We start from the raw sequence: 17,461 nt of genomic DNA, 5'->3' as shown, positions 1-17,461 counted from the left end.
TTTTGATAGAACCCATAGATATGTCCTCTCTGCTCTATAGTTTGCTGCCTTATTTAGCAGAACAGGTAACAGGATAAGGGTATATTTTGCTAAAGAATAAAGGCCATGTTTGGTTCATGGAATGGAATAGTATGGAATAGAATAGCTATTCTATAAGGAATGGAATAGCCATTCTTTAGTTTTTGAGAGGAGTCCTTATTCCACAAAATCATGGAATAGCAATTCTTTAGAATACCTATTCCATGAATCAAAGTAAAGAATTGTCATTCTATACGGAATAGCTATTCCATTCCGCACCTATTCCATGAACCAAACATGGCCAAAGGGTTAACCTGGCCCTTGAACTTGTGTGTTAGAGTCGATAAACTCACATATAATCATTAAGTATATTTGTTTTACTTTTTAGGTCAATTAAGGATGAACTTGTATAAAATGAACAACTTTAGAAACCGGACTGACTCTATCTTGTTTTTAATTGATCTTAAAATAGGATTTTTGTTCTTGATCAACTTAAAAATAGAAATTATTATCCTTAAATAGCCTAAAAATAGTGGTTGTAATGATCCTCGAGACAAATATATAGATGATGTACAAACTACTCTAAGGGTATAATTGAGTCGAGCCAACAAGTTACTCATGATTGACTTGAAACATACTCGAAATTGATTCAACTCATATCAAGCCGAGCTCGAGTTAATTATCAAGTCGATTTCAAGCTACTCGAGTAAATTATCCAGTCGAGTTCGATCTCCAAAATACTTTACTCGCTGAGCTCGCGAGTTTAATCGAGTTTGAAGTGTATATTTACAATAATACCTTTACTTTTATAGTAAAATTTAATTTTTAAATATTTAAATAGATAATCGAATTGAGTCAAACTCGAATCTCAATTATTCTACCGAGTTCGAGCTCCTAAAATAAAACTCGATCGAAGTCAAATCGAGTTTTGAGCTATATATTTTAGAGTCGAGTCATACTCGAGCTTGGAGTGTGTCGACTCCACTCAGTTACATCTCTCACCCTGTATAATAATATGAGCAAGTATTTTACACATTTACCATATGTGTAATAAATGCCTCACCATTTGTCGAGAATAAATAATTTTGCATGCACTATAAATTACTGTGTCCGATACGTCAGGTCGTGTCACTGGCTCTCAATAACGTCGTGTCGTCTGTTAGAGTCGACGGTAGCCGTTTCATATCAATCCGCACATTGCCCAAATCAAAGCCCAAAAACAAAGCCACAAACAATTAAACTCAAACTCACCACCAGAAGCAGAACGCGGAGCTACCTTAGAAAAGCGGCCGGAGCTTCAATTTACCTCTAGAAACAGCCATCACCCTCCGAATCCATACTAAAAACAGGTACGTCCGTACAATCTCACAAAGCTCTTCATATTTTCCCTAAACAATAAAATCGACCTCAACTTCAGATCTAATCTTCGCATAAAATGCAGCTAAAAATCAATTCTCACTCTTCTTTTAAAAAATATATTTTCGCAGCTCTTTATCTTCCGAATTCTATAATCATTTTTTTTATTTGTTAATGCGATTTTGTTTGACCAGTGGCTCCAAGTGAAGTATTGATGGCGAAGGAGAGCGAAAAGACGGCAATGGATATTGACGCACCAAAATCAAACAATTCCGATCAGATCAACCCTAGATATTCAATCAACGGTTATTTTTTTAATGAACTAATCGAATTACCTGAGTTTTGCTTAATTAAGTGATATTACTGTTTATTGCTTCATTTACACATTTTTGAGGTGTTAATGTGGAGTTTTTTTTGCTACGGTATCAGTGTTGCAGCTACTGAAATCTGCGCAAATGCAGCATGGCTTGCGGCATGGGGATTACACTCGTTACAGGTGTTAATTCCTGTAGTTTAGTACTTTGTATGCACTTTTTTTATTCATAATACTGGTTTTTGTTATTTAGTTGAGTAATGGAATCTTGTTGAAGCACAGGAGGTATTGTACTGCTCGATTGAGGAGGTTATATAAATCGCTGAAGTTTACTCATGGCCGTGGTAAATATGCTCGTAGAGCTATTACTGAATCCACTGTTACTGAAGTGAGGTACGCGTTGTTGATTATAGTTTTATTCCGTTGTTTTTGTTTATTATTATTTTGTTGGCTTATTATTCATTGGATTGGAGATATAAGCTTCTTATGTGGTCTTGGATATATATTATGTTAAAATAATCTAGATGAGGGTGGTTGTGATATCCGTTTCTTCTGTGTTTATGTTTCCTAGAAACAAGATGCTCTTTGAATTTACTTTCTGCTCCTTATTCACGTAAAAAAATATAATGAATGAATGAAGATAAGTCCGTGTTTCTTCACAAGATGCAGTTTTACATATTTGTGCTGCTTTTTAAATTCATTTTGAAAACATTGGTTTCTGTTTTGATTACTGAATCTGAAGCTTTGTTTAGCTACTTTTAGCAGATCGTGTAATTATGTTCTATTTTTATATTCCTTCGAGATTGTAATTTATATTATTTGAAAGAAGAATAGGTTTCTGCATCTGGTTCTTTATTCTGCGGAGAGAGCTTGGAGCCATGCTATGGAGAAAAGACAGCTTCCAGATGGTCCAAATGCCCGTCAGCGCATCTATTTGATTGGGAGACTAAGAAAGGCAGCACAATGGGCTAATCTTTTCTCACAGTTGTGTGTTATAAAGGGAGATTCCAGGACTTCCTTAGAAGCTGAGGTATCCTTCTATTTTGGTTACTTCAATTCGTGTTTGCAGTATTTGCTCTCATTTATTTCATAAATTTTCAAATGCGGTGTAGTTTAAATAATGTGCGTAAATATGGAGGGTGTGGTGGTGATACCGTTATTTTGAATTCTTTTATTAGATCACTTTCTAATTTTTGATATGAATAATTATAAATTTCAAAGTAAGTCATGTCTGCAATAGCTGTGGACATGACTGACTAAGCAGCCATGGTTGAAGTGGTAGTAATATTACATTCCAGTGATGCGCAGTCTTGTTAATGTTTTGACCCACTATCTAATTGTTTTTTTTATAATTTTCATTAGTACTTTTGCTAAATTTATACTGCCTGTTCATATAGTTTGATGAAGTATGTACGAATCCCTGATCTAAATCCACTAATTTCTGATTTATATATTTGTAGGCGTATGCCGCCTATATGAATGGCAGTCTGTTATTTGAACAAGATCGGAATTGGGAAACTGCGTTGAAGAATTTCTTAAGTGCCAGGTCCGTTCTTTTCTCCATCATATGTATCAGCATGCTCTAAAGGGTTAATCATATGCTTGTTTGCTTCATCTGATTCTATTTGTTTGAAAACCTCTAGTATGTTGGATCTGATTTTAATTCTATTTCTCATCTATTTTCCCTATTCTCATATTTATTATCACGGAGTTAATTTTTCCGGTAAAAAAATTGAGGTCACTTTTTGCGGCATAAAGTGTGATTTCGAGTATCACATTCAAACTGAAAATGATATGAGTGTAACAGTTGGATTGTGGGGGTTGAGAAATAGTTTCTTCCTGCCAAATAACAACATCCTTTAAGCACATTTTCCCACTTAAACATTGGAGCTTGTGATTTTACGTTGTTGGATTTTTTTTTAAAAAATATGCAATTAATTTTGATTGTCCAGTGAGTCTGTATCACATGCAAAGATCTCTTTTCCTTAATAAGTTAGAAGAATAATAGAAAGAAGAAATGATGCTGCACTTGATTTAATTGCTAACTAATGAAAATTAAGTATTTAAAAAGTAAGTACTGAATTTTAAAAACCGAGTATAATACACACCGAAAATTTTAAGCATTATATTTATCTATTTGATAAACTTAATCACTAAAAAAATGTTAAATTTTCAATCAAACAAATTTTAGTTTGGCAATTTTGATTTTTAAGTTATAACCATTAAAATATGTAACTGAAACTATAATTTCAAAATAATAGTTGCAACAAAATTTTATTTCTATATGAATATTTGAATAAAAGGGCAGAATAGTCGATGATACTATAGAGATAAATAAAGGATAAAAGGTAAAAAAATTAATGTTAATTTAATGATAAAACTAAGTGTTAGATTCCATCTTAAAATCAATTGGTATTAAGTGGAGGTGCCCAACCAATATTTAAACACATGTCCTTCACACACACAATCAATTTGGGATACTCCCACTTCAACACTCCCCCACGCGTAGCGTGTCCCTCACGCATCCCACTAAGGATATGGAAGAACCTTTAAGAAACAAGAAAAAGGTAACAAGTTGTGTTTAATTTTGCATTATCAAACTAATTTAAAAAGATAAAACTCTAGGAATTTTAAATTAACAATAAGTTGGATGTTCAAACATATTCTTAGTTTAACTAGTTTGATACTATGGAGTTTTTTTTTTTTTTTTTTTACCAAAACTATGGAGTAATTGAGTACAGTATCCTTTGGGTTATTTGGCTCCCAGCTCTCAAAGTTACCAAGCTAGACTTTACCTTTTTTTTGTTTCTTAGACGATGTTCCTTACTGATTTTTTTTTTAATATAGAGCTGTTTATGAAGAACTTGGAAAATATGGAGACCTGGAGAATCAAGTTTTGTGCCGTGAGCGTGTTGAAGAGCTTGAACCCAGTATCCGATATTGCCGACACAAGATTGGCGAGTCAAATCTACAAACCTCTGAACTCCTACAAATTGGTGAGATGGAAGGTCCTGCACTAGACCTCTTCAAAGCTAAATTGGAGGTGAGACTTGTTACTTTTCTGCTGTTTTTGGCCTATAATGCAATTTCATTGATTATGCTCCTTGCCCTTCTTTTGGTTTCTTCTTACTCCGTCGTGCTTATATTTTGTTGTCCTGCACCTTCTTTCGAAAGCTAACCGTTTTAGTTTTTACAATACCTAATAGTGATCACATTTTGGAGATCCAATTATTAGTAGATATTACGCACTTGAAGAGTAGTGGAAGCAAGATACTAAATTAGACCAACTCCATTTAAACTTCATTATCTGCTTAAAGTGTATGAATGGGTGAATTATCATTAACTTCATTATGCCTCTATGACTTTAGATTTTCTGACGGTTGTATATTCCTTTCATTCAAATCCAATAAGTATTTTTTATTTTGTACCCCTTGCTTCTGGTTTTTTATATTACCCTGTTTTGCAGGCTGTTATGGCCGAGGCAAGGTCCCAGCAGGCAGCTTCTCTGACCGAGTTTCATTGGCTTGGCCACAAATTTCCAATATCCAATGCAAAAACACGGGTTGCAATTTTAAAAGGTTGGTATTTTGCTGCTACTAATACAATCAGAGGGTTCACGATGTTTGAAATTATTTTTGTCAACAATCTGATGCACAGTTGCATTTTTGCAACTTTCTCTCCTTTTTCTTGGCCAGTACAACAATCTCTTAAATTGCACAAATGGTGCTAGTCACATTCATGTACTCTATAGTCTATAATACCAGCATTTCTAGATACATCGTTTTATAATCTGATCATATACTGTTAAATCAATCTTATCTTCTTCAACTGAGCAACCTAGCTGTTCTATTCTAGCTTGGTTGATTCTCTGTTGTCATCAGGAAGTGTAGGTAAATTTTGGTATTTGGTAGATGTCAGTTTACTTGTGATTTGCAATTCTAGAAAGTCTGTATGTGTCATGATGTCATCTCTATGTTATAAGAGAAGAGATTTGTTATTATTCTGTTAGTTAGAAATGAATATTTTTGTCTTTGCATTGCCATAACGAGGTTCTATTATGTGGGATTTCACATGCTTATTATTTGCATGTCTTTGTTTCCCCGTGCATAAATCCTCAAGTCCTGTTTGTTGTTTGATGATTTTCTCAGCTCAAGAATTAGAGAAGGATTTGCATGGTTCTGCAGCAGATTCACTCCCAGCAGAGAAAAAATTAGTCATCTTTGATAAAATTTTCACTGCATATCATGAAGCTAGAAGCAGCATTCGTACTGATTTGGTAATGGATTTAACCTGTTATGCTAACATTTGTTCTGAAGTCTTTATTTTCTTCTGCTTGTTTTGTTGTTGTAGCATCAAGTGGAAAATTTTGTCCGTTCTTGTTGCCTTTTATTCCGTGGCATGTTCTCCTATACAGTCTTTTAGACTTACATTGCTGACATGTCAAATTTTCTAGGTCAGTGCAGGTAATGCTGATAGTGTTAAAGATGACTTAAGTGGCCTTGATAAAGCTGTTGGTGCTGTACTAGGACAACGGACGATTGAGCGTAATCAGTTGTTGGTTAGCATTGCAAAGAGTAGACTTACAAGGCGACGCGATGAAAAAAATGAAAAAGTTACCAAGCCTGAGGAGCTTGTTCGCTTGTATGATCTCTTGTTACAGGTCAACATTTTTTTTTTGGAGATGTTTTATCATATTTTTTCCTGAAAAGGATGGTTCAAGTTACTGCTGCATGTGATGGAAATCAGTACATTAGGGTAATTTGCTGACATTTTAATCACTGTACATTATGACAGAATACATCTGATCTCTCTGACTTGGTTAGTTCTGGAAGAGATACAAAGCCTGAGGAAGTTGCATTCTCTGAAGATTGTGCAGTTAAAAGTTTGGCTTTCCGTGCACATAGGTAATGTGAGCCCCTTAATTCAATCGAATTGGTGCAATTTTCCAGTTTCTGTGGCAGAATTTGTCTTACTAAATCATAGCAAGTATTGTCTTTTAGTACTCAACTATGGCTGTTTAATGACATGATTGGTCATTATTAGACAAATTCAACAGTTACCTTCCCAACTTTTTTAGTTTTACTTTTTTTTTTCTGTTCAGCATGTGGACAAGGTTGGTTGTGTGGGTACTTTACTTCTACATGTTACTCCCTTTTTCCCAAAATTATAGAATCTTTTTTATATTTTTGGTGTCCCAAATCTTAGAAAAATAGTCTTTGGGTTGTTTAAAACACTTGTGTATTTAGTATTTACTTGTCAAAAGGCCCTTATCTATTTGTCTTAGTAAAACTCAATTGATATTGCTTGTTACATATACATTAATTATTTTGGAACACCGATGATGAGTATTTAGGAAATTAATATTAATATATTAATTAATACTCAATAATTTACTTAATCCCTGTGCATTTGGAAACAAGAACTATAATTTTGGGACGGAGAGAGTATTTGTTTTTAAGTTGTTAGAGTACCATTTAGTTGGTAGTGCTGCCGGTGCTGTGGAATTATTTTTCGGGGGGAAAAGCTTAGCTGAAGTTTGCATAATCGTGGGTCTTCACGGTCATTAGTCAATAATGTTCATTGTTATCTCTTGGGTTTTCTGGACCTGTTGAGCTTCCTGACTTTTGCAGGTGCTTTTATCTAGCAAAGTCTTATAGTTTAGCTGGGAAAAGAGCAGAAGCATATGCATTATTTCGTCGTGCTCAGTCCCTTGCTGAGAATGCCATACAGAAGTTTCAATCTCTTAACAATAATGATGAGGTGATTTAGCTGAAACATTTTTGTTTTAGCAGTTCTCTGTTGTATTAATGGCAGTCTGTTGTCAATTTTTAGTAACTGGATATATTACTTGCATGATAAATAAAACTCAAAATATCCTTAATATTGCTTCTCGCTTAAGATCCTTTTTGAGATTATTCTATAATTTTGTATTGTAGATAATGAGCAAAGAGCTGAAAACTTTATACAACGAGAGTAGATCTAATAGTTGCATAGAGCATGCGTCAGGAATCATGGAAAATGAGAAGGCTCCTGAGATTCTCTCCGAAAAAGTTTCCGCAATATCAATAAGTGGAAATGACAAGAAGGTAAATTCTTTCTTTGATGTATTCTAAATTTATCATCTATATTTTTTTCTTAACAATTAAACTGGTTATCAATACTTCTCTTTAAAACTGCTGGATCTTATCAGACACATGGCAGTAGTAATCAGCGGGGTGGTGGATTTGATTTAATATGTCATTTTCAGGGACTAGGGTTGAGCAAAATTTTGGTTAAACGCAATTAACTGATCTATTTTGGTTAATTTGGTAGCTCGGTTGGTTCGGTTATGGTTAAGAGTTTTAAAAATTTGATTAACTGATTAACCCGAGTTTTTTTAAATTTTACAAAAATATGTTTTACATTTTCTGCGGTTTAACAGCATTAGCTGAATAATTCAGTCAATTTTTGATTTTATACTTTTAAGATATTTTATTAATTCAGTTTCCATTAATTTGGTTAATTCAGTCGGTTCGGTTATTTTTAAAATAGAAGTAATTCGATTAATTTGGGTTTGGTTACTTCAGTTGGTTTTTAATCGAACCGACCATTTTCCCGCTCCTATTTAAGGACAGTATTTTCTTTGATGTCTTTTGACCCAAATTAGTTAATTAGAGTAGCATGGACATATTATATACCGGATTTTCTGAAAGTGAGTTACTGTGATTGGTTGGTTTAGTGTATGCATTGAATGCTTTCAAGATAAGGTGAAGATTGAGGGTAATTCTGTATTATAACTTATCATATAATGCCATAATTCATAAATAGTGTTACAGTTTGATAATATGTTATACTTTATCTTAAGAGGGCTGCCTAGTGTTATTCTGCTGTGAACACACATTTACCCTGGATGCTGTTTTGAATATGACAGGTTGAGAAATTCCTTCTTGAGAAACTGGATGTGTATGAATCGGCAGTTGGCGATCCAAATGTTAAAGCTCCTCCTCGGATTGAAGCCTTCCCTCCGCCCTTTCAAACAATACCTCGAAACCCGATAATTCTAGACCTTGCCTATAATTGTATTGAATTCCCATCTCTGGAAAACAGGACAAAGAAGGACAAGAAAGGCGGCATATTGAGTAGGTTCTGGGGATGAGTTGTGTAGAATGAATGAAGCTTTGATTATCTGAACAATTCAGGAAAAATGGCAAGGCATCTCTTTGATTAGCTATAGGAGACATCTACATTGTTGTCAGAAGCTGAGGGTTGAAAATTTTGGGCTTATAATTTTTAGCTAGTTAAAAGTAAACTATGATATTTGTTGATTCAGATGGAAAGGCAATCCTGTGTAATAAATTTAAAATTTTATGGAATTTGCAAAAATTTTGCATTTTGCAAAGGCTTAATGATTTTAAATTTTTAACACGTTTTCCAATTGTAATTTATTTTTTTAACTTATTTGGAGATTGTAATAGCCGTTTTTATGTATTCTTTTGAAAATAAGCTTGGTATTATTGAAAAATAGAAAGAGGATAATGATGATAATGATCATCAAGAAACTAAAAAATGTCAAATTCAAATTCAAACAATCTAGACCGAAACACCATGCATAAACCAAAACCCTTTATTTTCAACAAATTACATATCTAAATAACTTAAAACTACAAGACCACAATTACATACCCTCCTTATATAGCTAGAGGTGATGAACTTAAGCTTCATGTATTGCACAGGAATTTTTTTATAGAGAGCGATTTGCGGTCAGATGAACGATTGAGGAATAAAATTATAAGATCCATCTGTGTTAATTTTTACCCAGTTTTACCCATTCAGGAGGAGGGCAAAAATGTGGTATCCTTTTATCTTGAGATCATGTTGCATTTATAAGTTAATATTCAATAACTGGAATAACTTGAGCAACAAATTTGTCTATTATTTTAGGTATAAGTTAATTCCAATTAGTTGTATACTTATACAATTTTAATTTCGTTTCAAAAAAGATTCATATAAACTCGTAGAAATTGCTGCCAATTTAATTTCATATAATTCCATATAATTTTATTTGATTTTTACTTCATTTTGAAAGGTTTCATAGGAAATTAAATGAAACCATATTAAACTAATTAAGTACACCCTACGTGGATAAAATATAATTTTTATGAAATTATATTAAATCGTATGAAACTATGTGAAACATGTGGATAAAAATATAAAGACTCCGCATGCGTAAAATACAAATGCATGCGTGTCTTTAATATAAGAAAAAACTCTCGCGTGACGAAAATATATAAAGATTCCGCATAATTTAAAATAGAAAAAATGATTTGTTTATATATAAGGAAGTAAAGGTCTAATCACTCAAAAACCCCTCACCTTTAAACTTTTTTTCAATTCCACCCCGACGTTGAAAATTTGTCAATTTTACCCACTTTTGAATTTTCCGTTTTCAATTGTACCCCAGTATTTTAAATTTTGTTAATTTTTTTACTTAAATGATGAAATCATTCAATTAATTAAGTCTAAACATGAAATTAAATTCTTTTTTATTCAAAAAAGTACAAATAAGTCCTTTATTTTTAAAAACTAACTAAAAACCATAATCAAATTAACTCTAATTTAAATTCTTAATTAATTTAACTAAATTTAAATAAATTTTAAAAATATACAAGCAATATATGCGAGACATGGAGAATTTTTTAAACAAATTTCCAAACGCAAAAGACGTTAATTTAATTTTTCAGGGTACAATTGAAACACAAAAATACAAAATAGGGTAAAATTGACAAATTTTCAACGTCAGGGTATGATTGAAAAGGGGCTAAAAGGTCGGGGTTTTTTAAAACATTTGGCCGGAAGTAAATGAATTGTATGTATTATATTAGTCAACAACCTAAAACAATGGTCCATGGGCTGAATGCAAGACCAAGGGCAGGCCCGTCCCTTGCCAAACTTGTGCAGTTGTGTTTGGCACTTGGCTGACTCTCCCACCAACATTGCGCCTGGCGGTCATGCAAATCGTTCGCACCACCAGAAAGAGCTGGCACGCGGCGGCTCATCCCGCACAGCCTGCAGGCATGCATGGAATTTCTCATGCCAAACTTACGTACCAAAGATGTATATATATATGCACTACCCAATACTAACCTGTATATATCCATACACAAGCTTAAAAAATCTGGAGATAAAACTTAATTTCACTTTTCATTCTCTTTTGTTTACCTTTTCACAGCGAGATAATTAACGTCATGGCAGGACAAAATGCTCTATCATGGCCATTAGCTCTGCTGGTTATTTTTCTGCTTCTTGAAGCTGTGGTACAAGGAAGGTTACTTGATGGAGAAGTCAATATGGGCAATGAGATTCACAGAACGAACCGGGGAAAGGCCGGATATCAACCCCTTGCTGGCGGTTATGGTGGAGGCTATGGCTATGGTTCAGGTGGCGGCACCGGAGGATGGAGTAGTCCGGCAGGAGGATATGAGAAAGGAGGTGGTGAAGGTGGAGGTGGGGGCAACGGCCAAGGAGGTGGTTCTGGATTTGGGTCTGGGTCAGGGTCAGGGTCGGGGTCGGGATCGGGATATGGCGGTGGAGGCGGAGGTGGTCATTACAAGGACATTACAGAACATATGTCTTAACTCTTTAACATCCAAAATTTCAATGTAGTTAATAAGGATGGAACTTCTCTAGTTATTAGTTTAGCAATTCTATAGTTTTTGCAAGCTTATGATCATGAACTGTGAGATGAAATATGATTTAAGAAACTTACTACTGTATAAGTATTCCAAATCTTCTATGAGATACTGGAATCAACCCCCAATAATAGTCAAAAAATCTGATGGTTAGTCTATGAAAGCTATTTTGCTGCTACTAATACAATCAGAGGGTTTTGATTTTCCAGTTTGTGGCAGAATTTGTCTTACTAAATCATAGTAAGTATTGTCCATTAGTACTCAACTATTGTTGTTTAATCACATGATTGGTCATTTTGTTCAGTTACTTTTCTATTAGACAAATGCAGTTCCTTTCCAGTTTGATAATTAACATGTTATACTTAATCCTAAGAGGGCTGCTTAATTATCTCCTATAAACACACATTACCTTGGATGCTGTCTTAAACATGACAGGTTGTTAATTCATTCATTCTACACAAATGTGAAAGCTCCTCCGCGGATTGAAGCCTTCCCCCGCCCTTTCAAACGATACCTCGAAACCCGATAAATCTAGACCTTGCCTATAATTATATTGATTTATCTCTAGAGAACAGGACGAAGAAGGACAAGAAAGGCTTCATAAGTAGGCTCTGGAGATGAGTTGTGTAGAATGAATGAGACACTGATTAACTGAACAAATCAGGAAAAATGGCAAGGCATCTCTTTGATGAGCTATATATATAGGAGACATTTACATTGTAGTTAGAAGCTGAGGCATGAAAATTTAAATACATTACATACACAACTATACATCACTGAGAGCATAATTCATGACAGGCAGAGCAAGTGGTTCTAAATGCCAAGAGTCATCTGGTATTCCATACTTACCAATACCAGGCACTTTAGAAGCCGGAATCTTATGCGAAAATCTAAACATGTCGGCTCTTGAAACCAAACTAACCAGATCAAATCCATCATGCTGTTGCACCTGAAAGAATGTCAGACAGCCCTTCACTTCTCCAAGCCTGGATACTTTTATCCAATCTCCTTCTGAAAATTCTGAAAGAATTTTGACAATTTGGCATATCTTCTGCTTAGTATTATACCCTCTGGATATTGCCCAAATTTCTCCTTTTTGTGGGTAAATTTTGTAGCTTGATTTGCTTGTGTTTTCTTCACACTTAACTAAATGGGAGAAAAGTGACATTTCAATATTTGCACTCTGTCCACCAACTTTGAATGTCCCATGAGCCCTCGGAAGATCATGTCTTGACCATTCAGTCGCATGATCAAGAACAAGGTCAGGTTCCAAAAATGTGACGTAAATTCGAGTCTTTGACATCACATTATTAATCCTGACGTAATTTCGCGGGAGAAAATCGTTTCCCCAGTACACAGCCCATACCTGACCTGGAAGAAAGTCATTCTGAGACCAATTCGGCATCAAACATTTGCTCTCGGGAGGAAGCTGTAGCGTAACTGTGAATTCAGATAAGTTGCTTTTGGCTGGCTTGTCTTGAATCAGGTAATCTGGCAAAGCCATCTGATCGAGCTCAAACGTTCCTTCAACAAGTTCTCTGCACTTGAACATATGTGCTGGAACCTGATGAGAGAACATATATATTTTGCTTGGAGGTATATGAAAACTGACAGGTTTTCCTCCATTTGTTTGTCTTCCAAAGACACTAGTATAACCATCTATTTTTGCAAGATAAATTGCATCTACACCTAAACATTTTGAAAACTCTGATACTACTTCAACTAACTCAAGCTTGCATCTTTTCACAGAATTAGGATCATAAGACCAACCATCAAGTTCCCAGTTTTTGAAAACTGCCCAAATTTCACCTCTTGTTGGGTAAATTTCAATTTGCTCCTCTGTCACACCATGAACATATGAGCTTTTGTAGGACACAATCGTGGGCCAATCGACCTCGATATTCATCCTCGTCTCCGAATTGACTTGAAATAAGCCACAGGCAACAGGCAATCCTGCATCACACCACCTTCTTTCACTTAAAGTAACAGGTATTGGTTTATACCATGCAACACAAGTTGCTGCTTTTGCTATCGAAACAATTCGAGCATAGCGATAATGATGATGCCCGTTTCCTTTATAATTAACAGCCCAAATTTGACCTGCCTCAAAATGCCAAACTGTTCTATCACAATCAAAATTATAGAAGTCATGGACAGCTCTATTTTGCAATGCAGGCTGCAATTTGGCTGGCAAATTTGCACCGCCTGCATTGTCCTCTGCCTCTTCCCTAGTACTCGATCCTGACTTCAGATTAGCAGAAAACAAATTCAATTCTTGAACAATCATTTGAACTTTTTGTTTATGTATGTATTCCAAATTAGCAAAACAACCCTTAAAAGTAGAAGAACTTGGACTTACTTGAGTTAACCTCTTCAAATCAAACTCGGAGCGATTCTTTTCGTCTGTAAGAACTTTAAATGCATTCTCCAAAAGTTCCATAGCCAACTTTTTACAAGGAGATTGTCTCCTGATTACCCCCAACAAGCTAACAAGCTTATCATATTGAATTTTAATATCACAAAATGTAGAAGAAGGCTTAACTTGAAGCACACGGTAGTGATCAATAATTCCACAGCCGGGAAGCTCAACTGTTTTAGTAATTAGTATGTCACACTGAGTTAACATAGACATAATGTTGTCAAGAGCAGGACAAAGCTTATGAGCTTTAATCAAGTGATCCTTAGCCCCAACAAAGTCATTTGAATTCATCTTCTTCTCTGCCGCATCCTTTTCTTTCATAGCCTGTAACATCGCCTGATAATTCATCCTTTTTAAAACTCTATTTCAGAGTGTTTCACTGTGTTTTGTTGGGTGAAGAATTAAAGAAAGAACTGAAAAAAGTTGAAAAATGAAGTACAATAAAGGCAGCAGATTCCTCATACCAAAGGTGGCAAATCAGGAAAAGATAAAGAAGGAAATCATGCCATTTTGATGCCTTTCTTTCTCTAGTATTGATATTTTAATTTTAATTTATATATGTATATATGTATATTTTAGGGTCAACAACTATGTTCAGGTTACCAAACTTTCACAATATTTCGAAAAGGATATTAAATTTTAATTTATTTCTTAGAGGTATTTGGATTTCAATTTTCTTAACAACCGGAGGTCTATTAAATTTAGTGTAATTTAGTAATAAAATATGAATTTTAAAATTTGAGAAAATCGGTTTTTATTTTTATTTTTTGGCAAATCATAACAGCAGCCTATTTTTTATTAAAAAAAAAATTACGTGGACTCCATGATATATATATAGCCACGTTGATGTTTTTGAGTGAAAATTAGATTGGTGGTTCAATTTGCTAGTAAATAAAAATTGTGCCTGATTTTGCCAAATTTTAAAATTTGTATTACAATTACAAAACGCACAAAAGTTCATAATTATTTTTAAAATTAACCTTTAGTTTTTTGCTAAATCATGAAAAATACCTCGTCTCCTTAATCTTTTTTCCGTTTATGACTCAAATTTTAAAAATCGTCAATTTTAGTTCATTTGTCAATTTCACATTGTAGCCATTTGTTTAAAATGGAGTGGAAAATATTCAAATATACCCTTCTTGTTTGAAATTTTTGATGGCAAATTGGAAAGGTATGAAGCAATATGAAAAGAATATTTGAACTTTTTTCACTCTAGTTTGAACAAATTGCTAAAATCGAAACTGAAATGAAAAATATACTAAAATTGATAGTTTTGAAAGTTTAGGCCATAAGAAAAAATCAAAAAAATGGGATATTTTTTGAATGAATAAACCTTAATTTTATATATGACTTATAATAAATTAAACTAGATAACAAATACACATAAACATCTACTTATATTATACATAATAACACAACATATTAAACAAACAATAATACTTTAATTTGATACAAATAATAAACAACAATAATTTAATTTTCATCATATCTACTATAAAAAAAGAAAAATTGATATGAAAAAGAATATAAAGGATGTTCTTTTAATATAAAAAATATTATTAGTGATCGGAGATGAAAATACACAAGTTATTTTAGCATAAAGCTATTTTTAATGGATCATATCGAGAATTTTAAAAGAAATATCAGTCAATTTTTTTATTACAAGATGACTAGTATACAAAGAAGTGTTATTCTGAACATCGTCGCATTCATCAACTCTATTAAGCGCCTCTCTAGTGTTCGTAGCAGTTGCGGTGAATTCTTTATGAGTAGCATTTCGGGATGCTGTTAGAAATAATTTACGCGCTTCAAAATATTTGGATTCGCAGAATTTAGCGATTTGCAGTGCTAGAGGATTACTTTTAACTTGCGGGATGATGACTTCTCTAAGCAAAGATGCTGCATTTCCTGCTTCTTCCCAACTCCCTGAACATGATTGTCCTAAAAACCAATAAATGTCTTGTCCTTCGGCAAGGTTGTCCCGGATCTGAAAAATGTACCACAATATCCCGGATCTGTAGTTTTTTTGCAAACATCTTCGACTAGATCAGCTTTTGTTAGAATGAGAAGTAGCGTCGTGAAAACGGCAATTAGAAAAACTGATCGGAAAATATGAGCCATTTTTAAAAAAAAAATCTTCAATTTTATAAAATGATAGATTAAATGAATTTGATCTATTATTATATAGAAGCCTTGCGCTAAATAAGGAAATTATTGGGGGGTTGTTATATTTAGTATAGACACCAAAGAAAAATTTTCCAAAATAAGAAGATTAGAGAAAGACTTAACAATAAAATCATTTCTTATATTTTACTTAGCAGATTTTTAATGTTCACCTCATAATTTTTTTATTATAAGCAACTTTCTATAAATGGAGTCAATTGATTTGATATAGCATAATCAGTTTTTTTTTTAATAAAGTTTTGGTCATCCGATTCCAAACATCTCAAAAAGATTGACATTGTCAATAATAATAATAATCAAGAATCATGAAATGATAAAATATAAAAGCAATGAACATCGCTAAAAATGCATGTTTAAAATAATATGATCATTAATTTTATTAAAGCGGGTCAAAGTTAAATTGTTTATCATTTTAAACAATAAAATAAAGTATAAATTGTGTTTTTTCGATTTAATAGTTAAAATTGTTATATATTTTATTATATATATAGTTATTAGTCTTCTTTTTATATATAAATCATAAATGTACCTTTCTTTTTTTAACGTATGATTAGATTGTTTATTATTTTAAACACTAAAATAAAAATAAATTGTGTTTTTTCTTTTTGATTTAACAGTTAAAATTGTAATATATTCTATTATATATATATATATATATATATATATATATATATAATCATTAGTCTTCTTTTTTTTGCGTATGATTAAAAAATAAAAATTGTAATATATTGTGTTTGATAACCCGGCTTATTACTTAAATTAATATATTAAGCACTTAATTGTTTTAAGTTGGTTTGATAACTCAAAAAATTCAACTTAATTTATTCAGTTAAGCCAAAAACCACTTAAAATAATAAGTCAAAAATTTTGACTTATTTTTTTTACTGAAAACATTAATTATTACTCACAAATAAAAATATTTAATCTCACATATTTTTTTAATATCACAATGAGTGTATTATATTTAGATCAGCACTTAAAATTGCAAAATTTTAGAAATATTTTATTTTTTATCTTTATTTTTCTTTTTATAGTCTATATGTCATTTATTTAATATTTCCGCTTTTTAATATTATTTGAATTTATATTTGTAATTGATGGAAACTGAACTCTAACATACCTATAATGGAACCAAGTCATATACGATCTACCCTTATGTGAGAATCCTAGCACTCGCCTAAAAGGCGAAAGTCTGATGGTATCGACTCTCGATTCCATGAGATTCGCCAAATTTGAAGATTATCAGATTTAAACGATTTTTTATAATTTTATAAACTAGTATTTTATTTTAAGAGCTAATTTTCATATTAAAGGGGAGCATTGTTGTAATCTTTAAGGACTAATTATCAACATATGCAGCTAAAATTTAATATTTTTGTTTATGATATATGTATTATTCATAATATTTTTTTATACATATTATTTCTTTATATTTAAAAAATTTAGATAATATATAATTTATTTAAAATAATTAATCTTTAAAGGTTTAATATGTAAATATAA

The 17,461-nt window shown here is 32.7% G+C and overlaps 3 protein-coding genes across 4 annotated transcripts; 2 read left to right on the top strand and 1 right to left on the bottom strand.

Moving 5' to 3' along the window:
- The first annotated feature begins 1,252 nt into the window (after positions 1–1,252).
- Positions 1,253–9,089, top strand: LOC126673444 (uncharacterized). 2 transcript variants are annotated; one of them, XM_050367595.2, is made up of 14 exons: positions 1,253–1,367; positions 1,569–1,679; positions 1,804–1,870; positions 1,970–2,080; positions 2,522–2,717; positions 3,148–3,233; positions 4,535–4,730; positions 5,154–5,265; positions 5,836–5,963; positions 6,141–6,347; positions 6,482–6,591; positions 7,318–7,447; positions 7,624–7,773; positions 8,598–9,089. In XM_050367595.2, exons 2-14 carry the CDS (start codon positions 1,589–1,591, stop codon positions 8,820–8,822), a joined length of 1,809 nt encoding a protein of 602 aa, XP_050223552.1. In that variant the 5' UTR covers positions 1,253–1,367; positions 1,569–1,588; the 3' UTR covers positions 8,823–9,089. The 2 variants fall into 2 exon arrangements, with proteins under 2 accessions (XP_050223552.1, XP_050223553.1); XM_050367596.2 differs by lacking the exons at positions 1,253–1,367; positions 1,569–1,679; positions 1,804–1,870 and having other exon boundaries at positions 1,996–2,080; positions 2,517–2,717.
- A 1,822-nt stretch (positions 9,090–10,911) lies between these two features.
- Positions 10,912–11,301, top strand: LOC126672941 (glycine-rich cell wall structural protein 2-like). The gene has a single exon (XM_050366888.1). The coding sequence runs from the start codon at positions 10,912–10,914 to the stop codon at positions 11,299–11,301; it is 390 nt and encodes a 129-aa protein (XP_050222845.1).
- Positions 11,302–12,002: 701 nt separating this feature from the next.
- Positions 12,003–14,246, bottom strand: LOC126673443 (uncharacterized). The gene has a single exon (XM_056105132.1). It carries the CDS (start codon positions 14,120–14,122, stop codon positions 12,122–12,124), a length of 2,001 nt encoding a protein of 666 aa, XP_055961107.1. The 5' UTR covers positions 14,123–14,246; the 3' UTR covers positions 12,003–12,121.
- Positions 14,247–17,461: the final 3,215 nt, after the last annotated feature.

The sequence above is a fragment of the Mercurialis annua genome, linkage group LG3 (genome assembly GCF_937616625.2).
Source record: "Mercurialis annua linkage group LG3, ddMerAnnu1.2, whole genome shotgun sequence".
NCBI lineage: Eukaryota > Viridiplantae > Streptophyta > Magnoliopsida > Malpighiales > Euphorbiaceae > Mercurialis > Mercurialis annua.
Note: the sequence above shows the minus strand (reverse complement) of the source record. Positions and strands in the feature narration are given on the sequence as shown.